The sequence below is a fragment of the Ochotona curzoniae genome, unplaced genomic scaffold, assembly GCF_017591425.1.
Source record: "Ochotona curzoniae isolate NIBS_2020 unplaced genomic scaffold, NIBS_Ocur_1.0 contig_4642, whole genome shotgun sequence".
Taxonomy (NCBI): domain Eukaryota; kingdom Metazoa; phylum Chordata; class Mammalia; order Lagomorpha; family Ochotonidae; genus Ochotona; species Ochotona curzoniae.
Window position 1 is genome coordinate 101,205 of NW_024466352.1, and position 24,621 is coordinate 125,825.

Consider the following 24,621-nt stretch of genomic DNA (forward strand, 5'->3'; position numbering starts at 1 on the left):
TTTAGGAGATAAGGTTATACTATTATCTGTATTTTAGAAGTGAAAATGAAACATGGAGGAGGTTCGAGTGACACTAAATCCGTTTTGCATCCTAGTGCATGTTGCCATCTACCAAGCTATGCTACTTGAGTGGCTGCGGGAATTCCACCTGGGTATGTCCACAGGCTGTGGCAAGAGAAGTTGGGGAGACACACTGCGTGGGGGCAGAGGAGTGGAGGAGGGGTTGTCAGCAGCTCATGGAAATGGGGGCAGGGTCATGAGTGCTTTGATACGAAGATAGCTCAGGAAACCCTGAAAAGGGAAGAAAGAAAGGGGACTCCAGTAACGGCAACCTTAAAGGGCCAAAAAGAGAAAAAACAGGAAAAGTGTTGGAGAAGGCGCCACGGGATAGGGGGCAGCCTCAAGAAATGCCTTTCCTTCGTGTGTTCCGCAGACCAGTGGCTGGCACTGGGTGAAGGACCTCTGGGCTTAACGCGGGCTCTTTCTGTCCATTGGACTCCCACCTCATCACTGCACCCAAAGCTTGGGCAGTCAGACACGCCCTCACTGGACAGAGCAAGAGTCCCTCCTCCCAGTACGGCTCCAAGGCAGCTCAAGATGTGAGCACCCTTCGCGTGAGCGAGGACTGCGGAAATCACAGGAAGCACTGGTGCATTCCACGCAATCGGTTCCCACCAGGTGGGGGAGCGGCTTGGAGCCCCAAACAGATGCGTGCGCTGACACGCAGGCACTCACGCGCCTGTGACTCCCGGCCTGGCCAGGACCCATGCCAACTAACCCCGGCGGGCGCCTCAGTCCCCGCACCTCGCCCCCGTCTCTGAGTCCCTCGCCTCAGCCCCCGGCCCGACCTCCTCAGCCCCTCGCCCCTCGCCTCAGCCCCCTCGCCCCTCGCCTCAGCCCCCTCGCCCCTCGCCTCAGCCCCCGACCCTGCTCGGCCCGCTCGCCCCTCGCTCCGTCCCCGTCCCCGTCCCGACCCTCCTCAGCCCGCGCAGGGGCCTCGCGCGTCACGGAGGCGTGGCCAGGACGCAGCAGGCGCGCGCCCGGCGTGCCCGAAGGGGGCGTGCAGGGCCCACCTCCGCTCGGCCGCCCACTCGTCGTCGCCTTCCTCGGGGCCGCCCCCCCCGCCCCCCCTCGTCTCCTGAGCAGAGGCCGGCCAGCAGGGCGCCATGCAGGGCCGACGCCTGGCGGGCGCCTCGGCCGAGGGACTGGCCGGCTGAGGGGGGTTGTGGGGAGGCCCGCGGCGGGCCGAGGCCATGCGGGGCCCGGGCGGCGGGAGCCTGCGGCAGGCGCAGCCCCGGCTGGCGCAGCCCCGGTTGGCGCAGGCCCGCGCCGAGCTGCCGGCCCTGCGGGCGCTGCCGCGGGCGGCGGGCGGGGACGAGCCGGGGCAGCGCCTCCCTCGCGGGGGCGGGGCGAGCGCGGCGGCGGCGGCGGCGGCGGCAGCGGCAGCGGCGGTGGCGGCCGCGGCCTCCGGCGCCCTGCTCGGCGCCTATCTGGAGCGCCACGGTCCGGCCGCGGTGGCCTCGGAGTTGCCGGCGCCGGGCGGGGCCTTGGCGGGCGGCCCCGGCAGCGGCGGGGTGGTGGTCGGCGTGGCGGAGGTGAGAAGCTGGCGCTGCTGCTGCCTCCTCGGCAGCACCTGTTGGTGCCGGAGCCTCGTGCTGGTCTGCGTGCTGGCCGCCCTGTGCTTCGCTTCTCTGGCCCTGGTCCGCCGCTACCTGCAGCACCTCCTGCTCTGGGTGGAGAGCCTCGACTCGCTGCTGGGGGTCGTGCTCTTCGTCGTGGGTTTCATCGTGGTCTCGTTCCCCTGCGGCTGGGGCTACATCGTGCTCAACGTGGCCGCCGGTTACCTGTACGGCTTCGTGCTGGGCATGGGTCTGATGGTGGTGGGCGTCCTCATTGGCACCTTCATCGCCCATGTGGTCTGCAGACGCCTGCTCGCCGCCTGGGTGGCCGCCAAGATCCAGAGCAGCGAGAAGCTGAGCGCCGTTATTCGTGTGGTGGAGGGCGGAAGCGGCCTCAAAGTGGTGGCGCTGGCCAGGCTGACCCCCATCCCCTTTGGGCTTCAGAATGCAGTGTTTTCGGTGAGTGCTGTCCCGCTGGCCTTGGGCCTCTCCGGACTGGGAGCAGCCCTGGGAGGGCGCTGCGGCCGGCGGATACCGGCGGGGAAGTGACATTGACAATGGGGAGTTACAGTTAGTTTCCATCACGCCTCCTTCCCCCCACCCCCTTCCCCAGTTGAGAGCGCTCCAGAGAGAGCTAGAGAGCTAGAGCGACAACAGATCCAAAGCAGGGCCTGCTTGGGACTTCTGGCGGAAAAAGAACTACTGTATTCCTTTTCAGGACGCCGGTTTGAGTAGCAACGGATTCCTCGGACCATATGGTGGGGGCGTGAGAGGATGTGTCCACTTCTAACATTGGTCGTCTGATTGCCGCGGCCGCGTTGGCAGCATCTTAGGGAGGAGGGAGGCTTCCCGTGTCTGGGTTTATTTTGCCCACGTAAATGCGTCCAGGGCTTTGACTCACGTTTTTAACTGCTTGGGGCTGAAGCAAGCATTGTGAGTACACAGTGCAAGGGATGGTTGGAGATTCCGGATTTTGGAGTTCCCTGCATTACTAAAGGCAGTTAATTTTGATACAGTGTACAGGAGAAAGCGCTTGGGTTTATCTAATTTTGGGCCAACTTCAATTTGAAATCAGAGTGATGAATAAAGTACTTGTGTGCTCAATGAGCATGCCTTTTTGTGCTGCGCCTCGGGTCCTGTGCGTGTTGGCCCCAGGTGTGTCACATGCACCTGCATGTAGCTGGTTTAGGAGAGAAGCACGGCTGGCCTAGAGACCACCTTGCCTTTGGAAGGAAGGAAGGAAGGAAACAGGTCTTCCTAAAGTTTATGACTTTGGAGACAGATTCCTAATGATGTGGCTTCAGGTCCGTTCCTCTTTTCTGAAGTGAGGGACTTCAGCAAGCCAAGTTCCTTAACTTCAGTGAATCTCAGCCCCAGAGTCCACTCAGATTCTCAGCAACTCAGTCTTTGAGTTAGACTCGAAGGCAGCCGTGTGCTGCAATTTTGATGTGTGATTTTCCTGTTCTCCAGGTGGGTGCCAACCCCTGACCTCAGCTGTTAGCGCACATTCTTGTGACTGGTGAAGCCAGTCCTGCACACAGAGCTCACGCACCTCCTCTGGGCTGCAGTCTCCTGCTTAAGGGTGTGGGGTGGGGGCCCTGGGAGCAGGCTGCTTGCACAGACGCTGCTGACCTCGGTCAGCTTGCTTCTCCTCTGTACTTCAGGTGGAGAAGAGTCCTTAAAAAGCCCAGAGGCAACCGACCTTGATGTTAACAAAACACTCAACTCTTGTCTTCCCTAGCTCCTTTTGTTATCTCTCGCCAAGGTCACACAGGTAGTAAATAAATAATGGGGTCAGACTTTGAACTGAGGCCTGTTGGGAGTGTTTCAGCCCAGGGTCTTCTGTTTCTTCCTTGCACACGGAGTAAGACCTCATTACGCTGATGGAAGTAAAGGCAGACTTTGGTGTTACAGGGCTTGGAATCAGCTGGTAGGGTGCGTCTGACTGTAAAAAATGTTTTCTCTCTTAAGATTGATTTATTGATTTGACAGAGCTACAGAGAGGGAGAGACAGAACCGAAGAGATCCTGTGTCTGCTGGTTCATTCTCTGGATGGCCACGATAGCCAAGGCTGAAGCCAGGAACCAGGAGCTTCTCATCTGGGTCTTCCCCATGAGTCCTAGGGGCCTAAGCCCTTGGACCATCTTCTGCTGTTTTTTTTTATCAGGTCATTAGCAGGGAGCTGGATAGAAAATAGGTAGTTGGGACAAAAACTGGCATCCATGTGGGATACCGGCATTGCAGGCAGGAGCTTTACCCACCTCACCACAACACTGGTCCCAAAATTCTTGCTCTTTAGCCATTAACAAGGGTGTTTTGTAAAGCACCCAATGTGGTCCATTGTATCATGTTCATCCTGCTATTTGGAATTGTATGCTTGCAGAAGCAAGCTTGTTCCACCACAGCAGTTCCTTGAATTCCCCCAGGGCATATAAGAGGAAAGAAATTGTGGTTTAGGCTGATGTTTTACTTTCTCTGCTTCATCACCTCTGGCTGCCAGCAGCCTCCTCTCCAGGCTTTTATCTCTAGTTTTCTACTTCTCTCCCTACTTTTGAAATGATCCCATGGTTCTTTATTTAGTTCTGTTTAAACCTCATTTTCATAATTCCTACCATTAAATTGATCACAGTTTACCCCAGGAAGAAGGTAGGTACTGTGGTCATGAGAGCCAGGGCCTTGGACAAAGACAGTCCTTGATGAGTCTGTGCTCTGTGGCCTTCTGCCAAGTTTCCTTGTCTGTAAAATGGAGCTGTTGGGGTCAAGTAAGCTAATACAGTGAAGGCGTCAATGATTGTTACCTGGACCATAGCCATGTCTCAGTAATGATTGGATATTATTAGTGGTGGAGGCGGTGGTATTTATATTTTAGAGGCTGGGCCTGATTGTAAAGGGTGGGTATGGGCAAGGAAGAAAGGGGGCATTGCCTTGCTTCCTATCTATTTTTAACTATAGTTCTTTGCTTCTCCTCTGTGTCAAAAAACTGACACTCCACTTTTGAAATTCTCAAATTTGAAAATATGCACATAACGCATAACTTCTTAAGCCATAGAAATGTAAGTCTCTCAAGTACGTGCTTAAATTCTTCCCTCTTTCAAGAATGTACCCAGTGTTTCTGTAAAGAAAATGAGACCTTTTTGTTTTTTAAAGCTAAGCTTATAATTGCATGTAAATTGACTTTTATAGTTTTGCTTGAGAGAGAGAGGATCTTCCATGTGCTGATGGACTCCTCAAAGGGCTGCTGTAACCTGGGCTGCAGCTGCAGCTGAGAGCCAGGAATGGTCCAGGTCTCCTACGTGGATGTCACGGACCAAGCACTTGAGCTATCACCTGCTGCCTCCCCGGGTGTGCACTAACACCTGGAGCTTGAACGCAGGCAGTCATTGGTGTGAGTCCAAACATTTGTTTCCAGTTTTTTTCATTTGTAATGTAATCGTGTATCTTCAAGTCTTGCTGCCCAGTAAGATGAATACCTAAACGTGTAGTTGTGTTTCTAAATGCTGCTCTTATGGGGTATGTTCCAAAAGTGACCTTTATTGCTTTCTAAATTACCCTGCAGTAACAACTGGTCAAACTTGGTAGATTAAAAAGCAAAGGATTTTTATTTTGCACAGAACAGTTTCAGTTTGAACTTAATTGTCTTTTTTTTTTTTTTTTAACCCTCCCTCCCCTGCCCCTGGATCCAAGCCAGCAAAGCCACCATCTTAGACTTACTGTTGTGGCATGGCAAATTATATGCTGGATTTTCGTTTCCTTGTGTAAGTAGCCTTTTTGCTGGCCTGAGCAAATTATAAAGTGACAACTGACTTCAAAGGGGGTGGTGGGTGTGTCAGGAAGGAGAGAACTGGGGCATTTGGTAGCACCCTGAAAGTCCCTGGCACTTGACTGTCACCGTTCTGTTGTTCCCGTGTCTCGTCGTTGGCTAAGTACTGTGTCTTTTGCTGCCTGCACACATCAGCCCACTCCAGGTGTACAGCCTGCACCTGGTCCCCACTCTGCCTTGGCTTTCCCACCTCAGTTCTGTCTGGGAAGATCTTTCTGTAGTGCCTTTGTGATCTTAGTTGGTTGTCACCTGCATGAAATCCTTCAAAGGAGTTTTCTTTTCCTTCCTTGGGGGTAAATTCTACACCATTGTGGGCTCACCTCACTGGCCTCTCTCCGGCCATTCCACGGTGAATTTCTGTGTGCCCTTTGATGTGTTAATTCCTGTAATCCTCACCACCCTAAGAAGTAGGCGTGGTATTTCCGATTTAAGGGTAGAAAGTAAAACTCTAGGTTTTCAAAGTTCGAGTTCTTCTTTTCGTCAGTTACCAGAAAAAGTAGGTATGGATCAGTAAGAAAGGAAAATTGATACAGATGTGGAAGGAACTGGAATCCTAAAAAGAGGAAACCTACCCAGAAGAAAGTTGTTGAAAAAGTTGAAAATCAGAGTAGCATCCTATTCTGTGTTGAGGAAGCTTTGAGAAATGACCTCCTAAGGTCTACCCTGCGATTCCCTCGTGGAGACCTGTAGTTTTAAAGCTACCTCCCTGTGACAAGTTATCTTAAATCTAAAAACGGGACGAAATTTTTGGTTATGACAGGTAACAGAATTCACAGTGGTGCTTGCGACTTCCAAAAGGGTGAGGAGATCCCAAAGGTCAGGCCCTGTCTCTTGTCACTTGAACCGAAGAAAGGAACCTTAAAAAATCAGATAGTGTGTGTATAGTGGTCTGTTCTTAAATCCACATCAGAAGACTTTTTTTCAGCCATTGTTAAATTTTAAAATGTGAAGCACAGTGTGAAAGCCCTCTTCCTGTGGTGTATACTGCTGTGCAGTTTATAGAGCACATTGTCACAGCAGTCCCTGAGGAGGGATCAGAGCCCAAGTAGCAGTTTGGAAAGGACAGCTCTCACAGCCTTGAAATCGACTTGATTATAACCTAGACCAGGTCAACCTGAGGTAGTTCATCTTTTTTTTTTTTTAACTTACTTGAAAGGGAGCAGGACAGATAGATCTTCTGTGTCCTGGTACATTCTCCGGAAGGCCACGACAGTGGAGGCTGTGCCAGGCCAAAGCCAGCAACCGCACATTTATCCAGATCCCTCACGTGGGTGGCAGCCACGCACGTATTTGAACCTTCCTCAGCTAACCTCGCCCAGTGTGCGTGAGGAGAAAGTGGAGCAGGCAGCCCGAGCAGAGGCGCTGGTGATATAAAATCCAGGGGTCCCCAACAATGCCATAAACTGTGCCAGGCACCCACTGCTCATCTTTTGAATCGTTCTGTTGAAAAATATGTTCAATTATACCTGTTGTAGTGAAATACTTAGTTTGTTTATTATTATTCTGTTCTCTGCATTCCAAATTGAAGAGATTAGCTCAAAGTTTTTTGTTTAGCAAAATCTTTACCATGTTCTTTGTGTACGCATTCTTATTTAATGCTCATCTCAACTTTGATCCCCTTCTTATAACTGAGATGGTTAACATGCAAAGTGGTGAAGTAAGTTGCCCAAAGCACAAGTTAGTGACTAGTCCAGGAAGATCAGGCTGTCTCAGATACACCACATGGCTCCGGTTGTATAAAACTTGTCTTAGGTGGCCTTGTGTGCCATGCAGTTGCATGGTCAGGCATTGCATGGGTCAGATACTGCACCTGAGTTACCAGTGACCCCAGGTTGTTAAAGCTCTAGAGTCCGCATGCTGCAGCCTGGTTTTCCATAGCACACTTTTAGGGGACTGAGAAAAAGGTCACAAGAGGATTAATATCTCATTTACATGCAAGTCTCAGCATGTGTGTTACAGAAGTCCAGGAGAACTTGTTGTAGGTGCAGCCTGTGGTCCCATTTAGACTGAAATGGAAGAGTTGCATAGTTGGAATACCTCCTGGCACCAGCAACCCTGGACTGTTTACCACCTGACACGTTATAGGAAAATTTGCATGTATCTATTTCAGAGTCACTGTAACAAAATAGCTACTACGCCTGAGCTGTGGCCTCAGTAGGAAGAAACCCTTCAGTTCTCACATCAACACTATGCACTTTTCTTCCCCTGGAAATAATAACAAAAGCAACAGAGGCAGTATATGGATACTTGATGTGAAAACAGAAATGAGTAAATGTGCAATGTCTTGCCCATCATCCCAACTCACAATCACCAAAGTGTTATTTTGGTTATCTATAGTTTATAGTAGCGCCAGAAACACCAACAGAAAATTGCTTTGTTTTTAGGGAAAGGCAGGGGGCTGTGAAACTGGTACTGACTGAAGCCTTGACTGCTACAGAGGTCCTGGAAACAGGACTTCTGGAATCCGTTTTCTTAGCTTGCCTTTAGATATAAAAAAAGAAGTTACAGTTAGTAACTTAGTGCACAGTGGAACTGAAACTTCTTAACGTTTTTTGGCAAATGACTCTAAGGTCACAAATGTAGAGTCTTAGCACCTCAGATTCCATCCCGGTTCCTGCGTGGCCCTGAACGGAAGGCATTTATGGTTCTGCCTGTTATTTTCTTACTTGTAAAATGAGAGGCTTTAGACAGGGTTTTCTTTAGAAAAGACAAGTATTCTGAACAATAGTTTTACTATCTATTTAAATAGCTCTAAAGAACATTAAGAGACAGTACATTTTGTAAATATTTTTCTTCTGTGTTGCAACTATAGACCTAGAAATGTGATAAGTCACAATTCTTTTTCTTTAAAGATTTATTTTTATTGGAAAGTTATATATACAGAGAGGAGGAGAGACAGAGAGGAAAATTTTCTATCCGTCCAATGATTCACTCCCCAAGCAGCTGCAATGGCCAGAGCTGCGCCGATCCGAAGCCAGGTCACCCATACAGGTGCAGGGTCCCAAGGCTTTGGGCCGTCCTCGACTGCTTTCCCAGGCCACAAGCAGAGAGCTGGATGGGACAAGTCCACTGGGATTAGAACCGGGGCCCATATGAGATCCTGGCGTGTCCAAGGCGAAAACTTTTGCTGTTAGGCTACCGAGCCAGGCCCGAGTAATAATTCTTGTCATTTTATCAGTATGCCATGATGATTCCTTCTTTCTATTCAAGTGTACTAATTCATTGCTGGTGGTAAAATTCAGCAAGAGTAGGAAAATCAGGCATGGTCTTTGTTGAGGGAGGTCGGAGTCTAACCCTGATGGAACAGATGGGGTGACCAGGCTGACTGATGTGGCATTTCCACACATATCCACAGACCTCACAAACCCTGACACGTGGTCGGCCAGTATTTCCTTGAAATGAGTGTTCCCTCCTGTGTCTGTTTAGTTACCATATCAGCTTTTAGAATTTTTACGTGCTATCAATAGGTTTATGGTAATCAAAACTAAATCTCTAGTCTATTGTTATAGCTACATACAATGATAATCTTAAAAATTTTAGAAAAATGAAATTAAAATGAGTTTTTGGGTGCAAAAGTATTTTGAGATCCATAGATGGTTTTCTGCAGTAGATATCTTCCATGAACTTTTTGAAGACCCCATGTATATGCAGGGTATCTTAATATCCTTCCTAGATGAGAAAATACTAGTTAAAGTAGAGATCTCACTAAAACTTATTTTAGTATCTATTTTCAAAGTAAATGTTCATTGTAAAAACTTTGAGATATATGGCAAGTAGGAAGAAGAAAACATAAATAAATGTTTTCATTTTTATTTTCCTAGGATTTGCATTTGCCGATTGTGAGTTAATGACTGTTGTGATCTTAGTATGACGACCTTTGATGTTGTCACAGTTAGCTGTAGTTTTCTTGTATTTTTGCATCTAGTTTAGTCTTGCTCAGAGCTAGGCCTTATGTATAGAAAGCACTTGATTAATTTTTGTTGGATGAGTAAAAAAAAAAACCACTGTAGTGTGTAAAGCTGTGTGAAGAGATTTTTAACGTGCATGCCAGAGAGTATACAAGTGTACAGTGAGATGTCCATTTTTTTCTCCTTGGGAGAAGATTCAGTGTTTCTAAGAGAGGGAGGAAGAAGAGAAGGAACAGACAGAAAGAACCAGATTCTCAGATGTTCTCCCTGTGCCTGCCTCAAATAAATGAAACAAATAAATGTGTGAAAAATGATTTAGGAACACTGAATGAATGAATGTGTTTGTATACATGAAGGTGCTTTTAAATCATACGTTCGTAACCGTTTCTGCTCCTCTGATTGTGAAAGTGTGGTCTCAGAATGCTTTTCCTTGCAGATCAAGACTTGCGCAGTGTCTCGGCCGAACAAGAATGTCTTGACACTGGGTTCCCTTAGGTGTTGCAGGAAATGCTGTTCGTATTCATTCAGCAAGTAACTGCTGGTGCCTAGTGCACGCCCACTGCTGTTCTAGAGGCTGACCATGTGGCGCTGAAGAAAGCCAGGTCCATCCCACAAAGTTAACACTCGGCCAGGATGAGATTTCTTGCTTCTTTGGCTTTGGGGGAGACCTCCTGAGTCAAGATCCCAAAGCTCAGTAGGCGGAAGTCCTGAGAAATAGCACTGTAGGTGCAGTGTTGCCGATCATAGGTGAATTTTCACTTTTAATATTATTCCTGTGTTTGGATCCAGGAAGGGGCCAATGAAGAACAGAACAAATCAGTTCCTCCCCTCACAGAATTGCTAGTCTGGGCAAGGAATGAGGGACAACCAGTGTGCAGCCTTTGCTTGCCCTCCAAGAGGAAGGGCATGGAGAGGCAGGGTTGGGTAGGAGCCCTTGAATGTGTTTCTCGCGTGCGCCCGGCGGTGCGTCAGGGCAGGTTTCCTGGAGGGATTTCCAGAAGAGAGCAAGCCGTGTTCCAGGAACCCAGGATTGTGGCTAGAACATAGTGTGGCATGTAGCCGGGAAGGGCAGAGAGAAGCCACGTGTCACAAAGCACTTCGTCCAGTGCAGAGCCTGACCCTTGTTCTGCTGCCTGTGCTTGAGCCTCAAAGCAGGATTAGGTTTGTGTTTCCAAAAGCTTTCTGGAAATCCCAGACCCTGTGGACTTGTACCATAAAATTAAAAAAAAAAAAAAAAAACACCACCAAACCAAAGCAAAACAATAAAAGCTCTCTGGAGGATTTTGTGTAGCTGGCTGGTGAGTGTGGACCAGCTGTCAAGGCCGAATGGAGAGGAGGGGACTAGACAAAAATAGGACCCTAGTTTGGATAGAGGCCTTAGAAACTCACCAGGTGCATTGCATAGAGCAGAGTAGATCCCTGGATGTGGCCAGTGAGGGGGGCGCTGTGCGACTGGGCACCCAAGGATGGAAGCAGAGGTGAAGAATTATTTTGGAGAGAGCTGGTTTTCCTTAAGCCAGTTTTAAATTGTTTTCGTCTTCCTGAGAGTGAAAACTGCTTGTCTTTTCTGATCTCTTTCTCTTTTTATTGGAAAGTCAGATATACAGAGACGAGGACAGACAGAGAGGAAGCTGTTCCGTCTGATGATTCACTCCCCAAGTGGCTGCAACAGCCAGTGCTGTGCCAATCCGAAAGCAGGAGCCAGGAGTGCTTCCTGGTCCCCCACTTGGGTACAGGTTCCCAAGGATTTGGGCTGTCCTTGACTGCTTTCCCAGGCCACAAGCAGGGAGCTGGATGGGAAGCAGGACCGCTGGGGATTGGAACTGGCACCCATATGAGATCCCGGCACGTGCAAGGGGAGGACTTTAACCACTACACTATCGCGCCAGGCCCTTCTTTTTCCTTTTTGTCAACTTTTCTGAAATATTATTTTGGAGTTGGTATATGCACAAAAATACATATCATTTATCAATAAATAAAAATTAGATAAAAGCAACAACTATTGTCCTTTTGTTATCTTGACTTTTTTTGAAAAAAATCACTGTAAGGACTCATACTTGTTTTTATTAAGCATATCTTTTTTTAGCGTGATCTTTTTAATAAATTGGATAACCACATACAGAATGAAATCACTTTTCTCCTTTAGCATTACAAGTCCCATAAATCCTTGGTCTTACCCAACATCAGACTTGATTATTAAAGATTATGATTATGCTTACTCTAGAGGATAAAGATGTAATTATGAGGAAATGATACAACAATGTCCAGCCAATGACAGTTGCTTCCATGTCCAGCCAGCAGCTGCATCCTTGTGTGTCTGATTTTAAAATGTGAAACTTAAGCTTGATCTCCGTGGCATGAATTAGCTTTGTCCGTCCAGTCCAACTATTTCCTTGTCTATTCTTTTCTTGAAAATACCTAACCTATGAAAGAAATTAAGTATATCTTTTTAAAAGATTTATTTCTTTATTTGAAAGGCAGAATTAGGAAGAGGGAGAGAAATATCCCATCCACTGGCTCACTCCCCTTATGCCTGCACCAGCAGAGGCTGGACCAAGATGAAACCAGAGCTGTCTTGTCTCCCTTGTGCACAGGAATCCAAAGACTTGGGCCCTCATCTTCTGCCTTCTAGCCAATAGGGAACTAGTCTGGAAGCAGAGGGGGGACTGGGTTGCAGGCACGCTCCACTATAGATGTCCGCATCCTGAACCACAGGTTAATCTGCTGCACCATAGGACCCACCCTATTATTAAATACACTTTAATTAGAATAATTAGGATTCTAATATTACCTCGATAGTAATCTTGTCAGTAAGCATTCCAGATAAACCAGAAACACACTTCTGCAGGAAGTAATAATAATAATTTAATGAAATTAATAATGGTTTTGCAGAGCTATGTAAAGAAGGCATTTTGAGGAGCAGATTGGCTTTAAATTCTTCATTAGATCCATGTGAGTGTTTTCTGTGTAAAATATTAAATTGAAACAGCAAACTGTTCTGTGTTTGTAGACCTAGAAAGTGGAGGAGCGGGGCCTTGTGCTGTGCCTGGGTGGGGAGCAGGTCCCAGGTTCATTGGGCATACAGATGCTAGCTCTAAGGATGGATGAATCTTAGGAGCTCCAAAAAGGATGTGCTCTTCCTTGTCACAAGGAAGTCTTGCCCTAGCTTTCCCCCAAGATGGGTGCTTTGTTTTCAAGATCTCTTTGGCATAATGATGAAGTAATGTCTTACACTAACCCTCTGGCAACCCAGATGAAGCAAACCAATTCTCCCAAGTGAATCACGGTACCTCTGGGAATAAGCATGTATGCTATTTTGTAGTGCTTCTTGGGTTTAACAACGTGAGAGAGTGGCAGTTAGGGGGGTATAAGCCCCTTAAACCCCCACTGTGTTTGTGTTATCTTTGATTGCAGACACTAAACAAGTTAACACTCAACTCCAGGACTGAGATTTCTTGGTTCTTTGGGTATAGGGAGACCTCCTGAGCCAAGATCCCAAAGCACAATAGGTAAAAGTCCAGAGCAACCACTGTAAGCTCGTTCTTCAGCCTTTTGTCATATAAAGTAAGGTGACTTATTTTAAGTGTACTTATTTTTTTATTGAAAGATTCACAGAGAGAAGGAGAGACAGAGAAAGATCTTCCATCTGCCTGTTTACTGCTCAGTGGCCGCAATGGCCAGAGCTGAGTTGATCCAATACCAGGAGCCAGGAGCTTCTTCTGAGTCTTCCGCATGAGTGAGGGTCCTTAAGCTTTGGATTGTCCTCACCTGCTTTCCTGTGCCACCAGCAGGGAGCTGGGTGGGAAGTGGAACAAACCTGTTAGAAACCTGTGCCCATATCAGATCCCGGTGGATGCAAGGCAGAGATTTAGCCACTGAGCCATTGCGCTAGGCCAAGAGTTAGTTATTTTCAATGCAAGAAATGCTGTATTAGAATAATTTGGAATATTTTAATGTTTAATGAAGTTATTAATAGTTTATAGTATACACATGTGTGAATGTTACTGTATTGCTCCATTTGTTAAATGACTGAACATTCCAGCAGAACTGTTTATAATGATTAACTATAATTAGTTTTTGTAGTTTCCCCCTTTAGATATTCAACTTTCAGAAAGAAATTATGTATGTATAATAACAATGACTTAAAAAAAAAGATATATTTATTTCTGTTGAAAAGCAAATCCACAGAAGGAGAGACAGAAAGATCTTTGACCTGCTGGTTCACTCCCCAAGTGGCCGGAGCTGGGCCAATTTGAAACCAGGAGCCCAGAGCTTCAGCCAGGTCTCCCACACAAGTGCAGGGTCCTAAGACTTTGGGCCATCTTCTTCTGCTTTCCCAAGCCACAAACAAGGGGCTGGATTGGAAGTGGGGCAGCTAGGGCACGAAGTGGTGCCCACGTGGGATTCCAGTACTTACAAAAGCGAGGGTTTAGCCATTGAGCCATTACATGGTGCCCAGTAACAATGACTTTTACTCAGGATGTGGTTTAGTTATAAAAGATTTGATAAACTTTAATGCATTGGACAGGATTCTTTTTTTTTTAAGATTTATTTATTTAAAAAAGAGAACCCTCTGTCTGCTAATTACTCCCTATATGGCCCTTATAGTCAGGCTGAGTCAGGAGGTTTTGAAACTCCCTGTGGCTGGCAAGGCCCAGGTATTTAGCTGCTGTCCCAGGCCTTTAGCAGAAGCTGGATAGGAAGCTGAGTAGCCAGGATACAAACTGGCACCTTTGTGGCATGCCAGCATCACAGATAGTGGCTTTATGTGCTGCCCCACATCGCCTGCTCCAAAGATCTTATCAAAGAGTTGAGCGTTGAGTAGTTTGAGGTTGATGAAATCTCTCCATAAAACTCCCATTTGGATAGTATTGGTGTTATCAGTGAATATTTTATATTCTGTTTAGAGAAACTCATTACACTTAAAGGCTATAGACTGAGGCTTTTAGCATACTATCATTTTGACACTTAAAGGTTTATTTCTGAATTAATTGTATTTATTTGATAGGCAGAGAGAGCTCCCACATACATGTTCACTCCCCAGATGTCTGCAACAGCTAGGGCTTGGCCAAGTAAAACCTAATTGGTAGTTCAGGCCAGCTGTCCCACCTGGGTTCAGGGTCTCACCTGTCCTAAGCTCTCACGTGCTGCCTCTTAGAGTGTGCAGCAGCAGGAAGCTGGAATTTAGGAGAGGAGGTGGAATTCAAGCCCAGAAACTCCAGTAGGAAATGTGAGTGCCCTAACCTGTGTCTTAACCACTAGACCAGATGCCTGCTCCTAAATATTCATTTTAAAGGTAACTTCCATAATGTGTCCTGCTTTATTATTAACTACAATTAATTTTTTAAGATTTTTTTGGTTAGATTTACTCAAACATTTGATATGTTTGTTGTGCAGTGAGCTCTCTGCTCCTGTGAACTCTAAGGTAACACAGGTACCTCCCTGGAGCTTAGCTCCATTAACGTCATCCCTTAGTTGGACTCCTCAGTACTTCTCCTCAGAGGATAAGCTTGTTCCTTTTCCATCCAAGGTCCCTCACAAGTGTCACCCAGCTACTTTTCCTGTCTTTGTCATCTGGAATTCCCTTGCATGCGCCCTGTAAACAAAGCAAAGTGCACTGCCAACTTTGTAATTGCTTGTTGTGTACGTTCGTTGCCACGTCATTTGTGTTCATTCTTTTCCTAGAGCACTTGCTTTGATTATCCTGCCCGTCTTTGCCTGCCAAACACATAGTTACAGATATTTTCCGTAAAGTTGTCCCTTTGCCCCACTCCTACAACTAATTTCATTCCCTCTGTACTCTTGCACCCTGCAGGTGTTGCTTCTCAAAGCTCCTTTTGTATGTTTCTAAGGTGGATAGTTGGTGAGTACTTAGCATTATGGACGTTTGTTAGGAATAGACACGTGTCTTTGTCTCTCTGCCTTTCGAGCACCTGTTGGGATGTCTTTCATGGGTAGTTAATGAGCCAGTGGTTGGTAGGGTAAGTTTTTAACAACCAGTCGCTGCAGTGTGCTTTCCAAACTGACAAGACGCATCCCCTGCTCATCATCTATGAAAAGAGCTGTGTGTAGCTTTGTTGCAGTTATGATGCTTTGATTAGGTTTTAATAATAATACCTGCCGTAGTACCTGAAGCTAATTAAAATGCTATATTCCAGGCCAGTGGTAGCTTTCTTATTTATCAGTAATTGCCTAGATGGGCATATGGAAACTTACTTTCACAATTCATAACTATGGCAACAGCAATAATAGGAAATGCTTAGAAATAATAAGAAATGTATGATAAGTATATAGATAACTGTCAGAGTTAAGTAAGTATAAAACAAGATTTTGAATAATTATAAAAACATTTCTAGATAAAAATCCTGAATTTGTGGGGATTTCAAGTATTATTCAAATTAATTTTTTTAAAGATTTATTTATTTTAATTGCAAAGTCAGATATACAAAGAGGAAGAGAGACAGAGAGGAAGATCTTGCATCCGGTGATTCACTCCCCAAGTGAGCGCAACGGCCAGTGCTGCACCGATCAGAAGCCGGAAGCCTGGAAACTCTTCCTGGTCTCCCATGCAGATGCAGGGTCCCAAGGTTCTGGGCTGTCCTCGACTGCTTTCCCAGGCCACAAGCAGGGAGCTGGATGGGAAGCAGGGCCACCGGGACTAGAACCGGCACCCATATGGGATCCCGGCATGTGCAAGGCGAGGACTTTAACCGCTACACTATCGCGCCAGGCCCATCAACTTAATTTTTAAACTTAATTCTAAAATAGAATTTGTGATTTTTATTTTTGTTTTGTTTTTGACTGATGGAATGATCAATAGGACTAAACACTGATAATAGTTATGTCAACTTTTAAAAGAAGAGTCATGGAAGAATTTGATGAGACTGGAAAGTTTTATGCCAGATAGTCAAATTAATTGATACTTTCACTGCAGGACTGGAGATGGGAATGGACAGTATTGGAGCCAGAATATACTTGTTCTGTACAATGATCACATGATAAACATCGAAGTCGCTGGAGGACTTGTCTTTCAAAGTGTGATGTTAGAACTGGCTGCTGGGAAGTGGGGTAGGAATGACTCCATCCTTACCTTCAAAATGAATGGTCCAGAAGGAATAAATGGTGGATACTAAAAAGGAAAATATCACCATGAAAAAATAGATAAGAAGTAACTGTGAGCCCTGGAAAGAACTGAAAGCTGAAAGCAATTAAAAAATCAGAGGAAAATATTGATTCTATTAGATTATGTAGAAATTTAGAAACATTCCATGTCAAATGAAAGATAAAGGACGCTTTAGGGAAAAAGCATGTCGCATGGTGAAAGTGGGTGTCTGGCATAGCAGTTAATATGCCACTAGAGATGCCCGAGTTCCATCTTGGAGACCGTGGGTTTGAGTCCTAGCTGTGCTTCTGCTAAATGCACACTCAGGGTTGAAGCACTTGCTAGCTCAAGTGTTTGGGTCTCTGCCACCCACTTGGAGACTCCAGACTGAATTCCTGGCTCTTGGCTTTAACGAAACCAGCCTTGGCTATTGTGGGCACTTAGGGAGAGAACTCATAAATTGGACATTTTTCTTCCTGCATCTCAAAAATAATTTTTAATTTATTTTTTAGAATGTTTGTTTATTTTTGGGCCTGGCGAGATAGTGTAGTGGTTAAAGTCCTCGCCTTGCATGCGCTGGGATCCCATATGGGCGCAGGTTCTAACCCCAGTGGCCCTGCTTCCCATCTAGCTCCCTGCTTGTGGCCTGGAAAAGCAGTCAAGGACGGCCCAAATCCTTGGGACCCTGCACCTGCATGGGAGACCTGGAGGAGATTCCTGGCTTCTGGCTTTGGATTGGCACAGCACTGGCCGTTGCAGTCACTTGGGGAGTGAATCATCGGATGCAAGATCTTCCTCTTTGTCTCTCTTCCTCTCTGTATATCTGACTTTGCAATTAAATACATTTTTTTTAAAAGAATACTTATTTATTTTTGTTGGAAAGGCAGATCTACAGAGAAAAAGAGAGACAAAGAAAAAGATCTTCGTCTGCTGGTTCACTCCCCAAGTGGCCACAATGGCCAGAGCTGAGCCAATCCAAAGCCAGGAGCCAAGAGCTTCATCCAGGTTTCCCACACAGATTCAGGGTCTCAAAACTTTGAGCCATCCCCTACTGCTTTCCTAGGCCATAGGCAGCGAGCTGGAAGGGAAGTGGAGCAGCCAGGACATGAACCCTTGCTCATATGTGATTCCAAAACTTGAAAAATGAGGATTTAGCCATTGAGCCATTGTGCTAGGCCCCCAAATCTTTTTTTTTTTGTTAATGAGAGAAGTGAAACAAAGCAAGCGTTGTAATGAAACATGACAAACATAAAAATATAAGGGCATAGAAGAAACAAAAGCAGAAAAATGTATGAGAAAACCAGTGTTTAATGTATAAACCAATGTCAGAGTAAGTTGAAATTGTGTATTAATGATGAAACTATGTTTTTATCCTATCAAACTGAAGAGTTTGAAATTTAGTACTTATAACTTATTAATAGTATGATAAAATGGACATGTTAGTATGTTTGTTACTTCAGTTGTGTAAATCAGTGCTCGGATTTTAGGAAAATAAACGGTTCTTACTGTTTGGTAGTCTGATCCGCCCCCCGCCCCCCCCAATCCTGAAATAAAAGGAGGGTAGTCATTTGTGAGTACTACTGGGTAACAGATCACTTTAAAGTTGAGTAGCTTTAAGCAGGCACTCATTATCTTAGTTCCTGTGGGTTAGGAACCCCTGTGCTATTCAGCAAGGTGCCGGTGACTCAGGCTCTCACAGTGATGCAGTCAGCTTAAAGCTCTCATCCGGAAAAATCTGCTCCCGGCCTCCCTCATGTGGCTGTTAGCGGGCTTCAGGTTTTTGCTAGCTATTGGTGAAAGACATCAGTTCCATTCCACCTTAGAGCTGCTCACAGCATGGCAGCTGGCTTGCCTGAGGAAGAGATGGAAGTCCTGTTGTGTTTGGGGCCTATTCTTGGAAGTGACATCTGTTCACATCTGCTGTTGTCTGTTTGCTAAGAGTAAGACGTGGGTATATCCTACACCCACACTATCGAAAGGATTACACCAGGGCTGAAGTACAGGAGATGATGTATTTTAGGTGCTGTCTACCATGCGGGCTAGAATGCAAAGGTTTGTGTCGTGAGTTTGGATTTTATAATAGCAAAAAGAAAACAGTAATTACATCCATATACACAAAGATAATAATTTCTATCTTGTTTGAGTAACAGACATGTGCTAAGCATTTCTAGATGCCTTACACACATTTCTGGGCCTAGTAACACCTGTGTAAGGTGGTGGTTCCATTCATACTACTGGTGGAAAGTCATACTCAGAGACAGGAGTAACTGAGTGCGCAGTGCTGGAGTACCACTCCAGGGCTTGTTGGGCTTTCAAGCCCGGTGACCACACTGCCTTGTGAGAGTCCTTGCACGGCAGGCATGTTTCCCAGCAGTTAGACGCCTGTGTCTCGTGTCTCAGTTCGTGGGTTCAAGGAGTCCAGGCTTTGCTCTTCACTCTAGTTTCCTGTTCATGCAGATTTGGGGAGGACAGCAGTGTTGGCTTAAACCATCGAGATCCTGCTACTCATGTGGGAGACCTTGATGATGTTTCCAGCTCCTGGCGTCAGCCAGAGCAGCTTTGGGAATCGAGGAGTGAACCAGCTAGATGGCAACAGAGATTTCTCTCTCAAATTCAAAGCAAAATGAGAAGAGCACTTAAGAATAATATCTAGTGAGAAAAGCATGAAAACTTTGAATAAAACGTCTGTGGATAGGTTTTGTTCATGTGTGAGTAAAAACAGTTGTGAATGCTATGTCACTGGTAGAAAAATGCTAAATTTAAAAATCTTCTTTCATTCTTCATCTACATTCTAGATGTATTCCTTTCATAATTATTTTAAAAAGTCAGTGTACTTAGTAAAACACTTCAACTCTCCACTTGCAAGGAAAACCCTAACAAGACTTATCACATTTTCATGTTGCATTGGCATTTTACTTCATAATGAGTCATTGCTTTGAATCTGCTTTCTAGATTACGGATCTCTCATTACCCAACTACCTGATGGCATCTTCAGTTGGACTGCTTCCCACCCAGCTTCTGAATTCTTACCTGGGTACCACACTGCGAACAATGGAAGATGTCATTGCCGAACAGAGCATTAGTGGATATTTTGTGTTTTGTTTACAGGTGAGCTTAAGCCAGGTCAAGTATTTTTTTATTGTTTTGATCTTCTTTTAAGAAATTACATTGCTGATTTAAATCTAATGCATTTTATTAAAAAATAATTCAAGAGAGGATTTTCCTTGTTAGGTCTTTTCTTGGTTTCAGTGCTACTTTGCATCTTGACAGCATTAAAATGCTCTAACTATATCTCTACTCATATTTGGAAATACGCAGACTGACTTAACACTTAATTGGAAACTTGTTACAAACAAGGAATACTAAAAAAAAAAAGGTGTTTTTTTTTTTTGCTGTGATTGTTTTCAAAGTCATCACAAGTCTGATTGATATTTTGACTTTGTGTCGAGTGTTGTATACTATTTTCTGTGTGTTCCCTGTTCCTGGACATAGTGCTAATGATACTTGATGGAATGTTGAAAGTCTTCAATTTTTATTTTTAAAGTATTAATTATACTGGAAATATAAGTTTTTTTCTAGAACATTTTGATGTAGAACAAAAGCATAAAGTTATTAAAAATTCTGGTTTTTCATTAAAAATTCAAAAGATTTGTGCAATGGGTTATTATTGCCATGTAAATTTTAATTTGGAGTATGTGTATTCTGTAAGAGATTGGTAGAAGGAACATACTACCATGTAGCCAAATTTATTCAGAGCCCTAACATTGCATACAGAAAGACTTAAAAGTTGCAGTTGATGTCTTTCATTGCTGAGGTCTCCAAAACAGAAAGCATCCTAATTTTTGATTAGTCAGTAAGATGATGATGTTAGCCAGCCCATATGCAAAGCTTCATGCACTGCATATTTAAGCTCATCTAGTTCCTGCCAAAATTTGGGGAACTTAGAGTTTTATTATCTTGAGCCAGTTGTGTCTCTCTTTCCAACTCTGCGTTCCATGACATCGTACTGGTTAGCTTGAAATTGACTACAGTTGGAGTATTTACAGCATAGGAAAGGCAAATGCTACCAGTCGGGCTTCCTGCTTGGGAGCCCCAAGAGCTGTTTTAGTAGGACACGTCTGGAGACAGTGAATGGTAACTTGTGCAGAGTCGCTGCTGTAAGGGGCAGGACTAGGATTTGAACCAGGATGGTCTAGAGAGCATGTTCATAAGTGATAAAATATATGATCTCCTGGGCAGGTAACACTAATGAAGTAGTCCCATAGACTTAACGTAATGGCCCTTTAAACTTATTCATTTTAATGTATAGTATGATACAATAGTTTTAACGTTGGTGGCATTATTCTCAAGTTTCTGTGTCATGAGATTGTATTAAAAATACTATGGTGAGGCCTGGCGCGGTGGCCTAGTGGCTAAAGTCCTCACCTTGAACATGCCCGGGGTCCCATATGGATGCTAATTCTATCCCGGCAGCCCCGCTTCCCATCCAGCTTCCTGCCTGTGGCCTGGGAAAGCAGTGGAAGACAGCCCAAAGCCTTGGGACCCTGCACCTGCATGGGAAACCTGGAGGAGATTCCAGGCACTGGCTTCAGATTGACTCAGCTCCAGCCGTTGCGGCCACTTGGGGAGTGATTCATTGGATGGAAGAGCTTCCTCTCTGTCTCTCCTCTTCTCTGTATATCTGATTTTGCAATAAAAATAAATAAATCTTAAAAAAAATACTATGGTAATATAAACCCAAAGTTAATTTTCTTTGTGTTTATGAGGTACAAGTTGAATAAATTAAATAAGGGCAGGAATGTGTATTTTTGCCTGGTTGCTTTAATAGAAGGTTATCAGTAATAGAAGTGCTTACTTTGAGAAAAATGCTAGAGCATCTTTCAATATTTGATTTCTCTTTAACTGATTTTTTTTCCAGAGATATACTGAATTTAAATAACCTAATTCAAGGTCTAGGTTTTTTGATATATTTGGTTAATTTGTATTATTACAACATGGTTATTATGTAATATTAAACTTTCTATGCATTATAATCATGACATAACATATTTACAGTCATCCCCAGATATTATACGAATCTGATATACACTGTGTTCTAGTTTTTTCTAGTATAATTTAAGCGTATTTAATACCGTTTTCGTCCCTTGATGAAGTTTGAGTGGAGTTCCACATTATTAGCAGCTTACCAAGGGTTTTCCCTGTTTGGAACTTTATATTTCTGTGCTTCCCCTTTTACTTTTTTCTTCCCCTTTTACTTAAGCCATTGGAATACAGGAATGGAAAGGCACATATTTCTGAGCTCAAGAAGAAAAGAGAAAATACAAGTGGACTCCAGTTTGATTTATTGATATTACTTACAGATTAATTTGTTTCAGGAAGGATTTAATACAGCAGGCAAAAACGATATGGAAGAGTAAAGTGAGAGAAGTCATTTTGAAGGGGAAAATTTGCATAGAAAAAAGTGATTTTCAAGTTAAAGTTTGCATATACATTTGTATATTTTATGTACTTATCTGCTGATAAGTATCAAAGAACTTGTAGTAAGTACATCATATTTTTTTAAGAGAACTAGTGTATTTAAACACAATTATGGAATTTAAAGACTGACAACCTTATCAGTCTATTTACTAAGCAGTACCTGTGGCACCAGTTCCATGAACTTTTAGACCCCAATCTTCTGCTCAACTCTGTTTTCTCCATCAGCTTCAGTACTTGAATTATTTCCCCCTAAAATTTATGCTATAATTATGAGTAGGTTTCATGAAAAGGAAGTTGCATTTTAGGGTCACTTTTGGTTACGGAAGCCTTTGTCAACTTGTTGACCCAGCAGACCATAGCAACTGTCACTGATCCAAAATCAGAAAAAACTTCTTAAAATTGGAACTTGGAATAAAAATCACTTAGCTGTTAATTTCATAGACATTCTGGTGCATTACATGCCAAACAATGGGAGCTAGAAGTCCAGTGACTTAAGGATTTTTTCTGAAATCACATGGTTAATGAGTGGCAACACTGAGGCGAGAAGCCTGCCTTTGAATTTGGTCAGTTTAATGTTTTGAAATCTTTTGGCATTTCATTTTTTTTTTTCTTAGGTCGCCCTTAGTACTTGCAAGTATTCTGGCCAACAGTAGTGGTGTCACATAAAATGATAGTGGTGCTCATTAACAGGAAGTTAATTTTCAAATAGCAATGCTCCTTTCTATGTGAGCTTAAAAATGCATCTGAATATTGAAAACAGAGTGTAAGCTTTTCTTTGCCCCTCCTCTCCTTAGGAGAAATGATGAAGAAGAGAATAATTGATAACTGCATGTGAACAATTTAAAAATGTGGAACCTCTTAGCATATCTGAGAAACATCTTGTTCAAAGCATTTCTCAGCCTAGTATTCAACAGGTTTCCTTCTCGACTTGTCTATAAAATACTGATAAGCAATATTTCATTTGTCTTCACAGATTGTTATAAGCATAGGCCTCATGTTTTATGTAGTTCATCGAGCTCAAGTGGAATTGAATGCCGCTATTGTAGCTTGCGAAATGGAACTGAAAACTTCTGTGGTTAAAGGCAATCAAGCAAATACCGGCGGCTCTTCATTCTACAACAAGAGGACCCTAACATTTTCTGGAGGTGGAATCAATATTGTATGATTCTAACAAAATGTTTGACGGTCAAGAGCCGCTAGTGTGCTGGCCATGGTCTAGCAGTTCCTTCACTGTTGGGCGAAAGACTAGTTCTTACTGTATTACGGCACAAGCAAAACTGACTAGTTTTTAAATTGCACAATTTTTTTAAGGCAAGAATCCTTTTCTGGATATGTAAATGTAAATGTAGATGCAATTTTGGCTGCACCTCTTTATTATGCCTGTAATGGCCAACAGGTCTGCACTTTAGTATTTTGGTAATTGTTTTCTTTCTGGGTACTTAAGAACAGAGAAATAACCCAAATATTTTTTTTTCTGCTTACTGCCTTTATTTATAAAATCCATAAATAGTTGTATGCATCTTTCCCTCTTCTAAAGAAGAGTAAAGTATGCAGTTTTAAACACATTCTATTACTGGACGTTCTTTGCTTTGGCAGTCTTTCTAGAAAAGATGAATAGTGGTTTTTGTTTTGTTCTGTTTTTTGTTTTTTTTTTAAATGGAATCACTTTTCTTCCCTATTCCTTACTGGTTAGAAAACAACATTAAATTTTGCTTGAATGTATTTTTGCAAGCATCACATTATTGCTGGGCCATTTATACCTGTTCATACAAGCTTAATCCTACATTGTGGGACTGAAGTGCTCTTAAGATATCTTTTTCTTTTCACTGTGTAATATGCAAAGCAAAAAGGAAATTGTTTAATGGATGATGGCTCCAAATTAGAACATGGTGTTCTAATTCAGTTATGTTGGCTTTATCCTCCTGAGATCTTTCATCAAAGGGCTGTCCCATTGCAGTCTTACTAGAACACTTATTAAAGTAAATATTTATCCTTTTTGTATGACTAATTAGGCTTTGAAATAAAGACACTAGTCCTTTTAAATGATGGGTTACCATCATTGAAGATGTCACTCAGGTGGCCTTGTTTGCTCAAAACGCCTTTTTAAAAAGCCAAGCTTTAAAGTCATGTTTATAGTTACATTTGTATGTGCACATGTATTTGTCCCCATAGTCTTCAGCTTTAATGCCCAAAATTTGTATTATTTGCCATAGAACAGATTTTGTTTTGTTTTGCTTTGTTTTATTTTTGTGAGTTTGGTTTTGGTTTTGGTTTTGGTACTTTACTTTTCTCTGATAAGACTCAGGAATTCTGAAATGTGAGATTGTCTCAATTATTTCTCTGGTAGCATGAATCAAGTGTATTTATTAATAGTACATATGACTGTAGAATACAGTAATTTGGCATATAATTCATATAACACATATTATTCCTATATCACCTTTATTTTTTAAAAGTTTAATTGTAAACTTAATGATTAGGTTTTTTTTTTTTTTTACAAACGAGGTTATAGATTATAGATAAAAATGCCAATTTTCTAATGCACATCTCTTTTTGGCCTTGAATATCCCAATTTGTCAGAGATCTCCCATTGCCTTTTCATCAGGGCCGCCTTTGCCCTGACTTAACTGAAGTACAGAGGAATTCGTTGGAAGCAGATTATTCTAGTCTTATGGCAGAAATAACATTGATTCT

General features: G+C 43.7%; 1 protein-coding gene across 1 annotated transcript; it reads left to right on the top strand.

Moving 5' to 3' along the window:
- The first annotated feature begins 1,253 nt into the window (after positions 1–1,253).
- On the top strand, positions 1,254–23,336 carry LOC121161122 (transmembrane protein 64-like). Its single transcript, XM_040987404.1, has 3 exons — positions 1,254–2,078; positions 19,402–19,557; positions 22,901–23,336. Exons 1-3 carry the CDS (start codon positions 1,254–1,256, stop codon positions 23,090–23,092), a joined length of 1,173 nt encoding a protein of 390 aa, XP_040843338.1. The 3' UTR covers positions 23,093–23,336.
- The last annotated feature ends 1,285 nt before the right edge of the window (positions 23,337–24,621 follow it).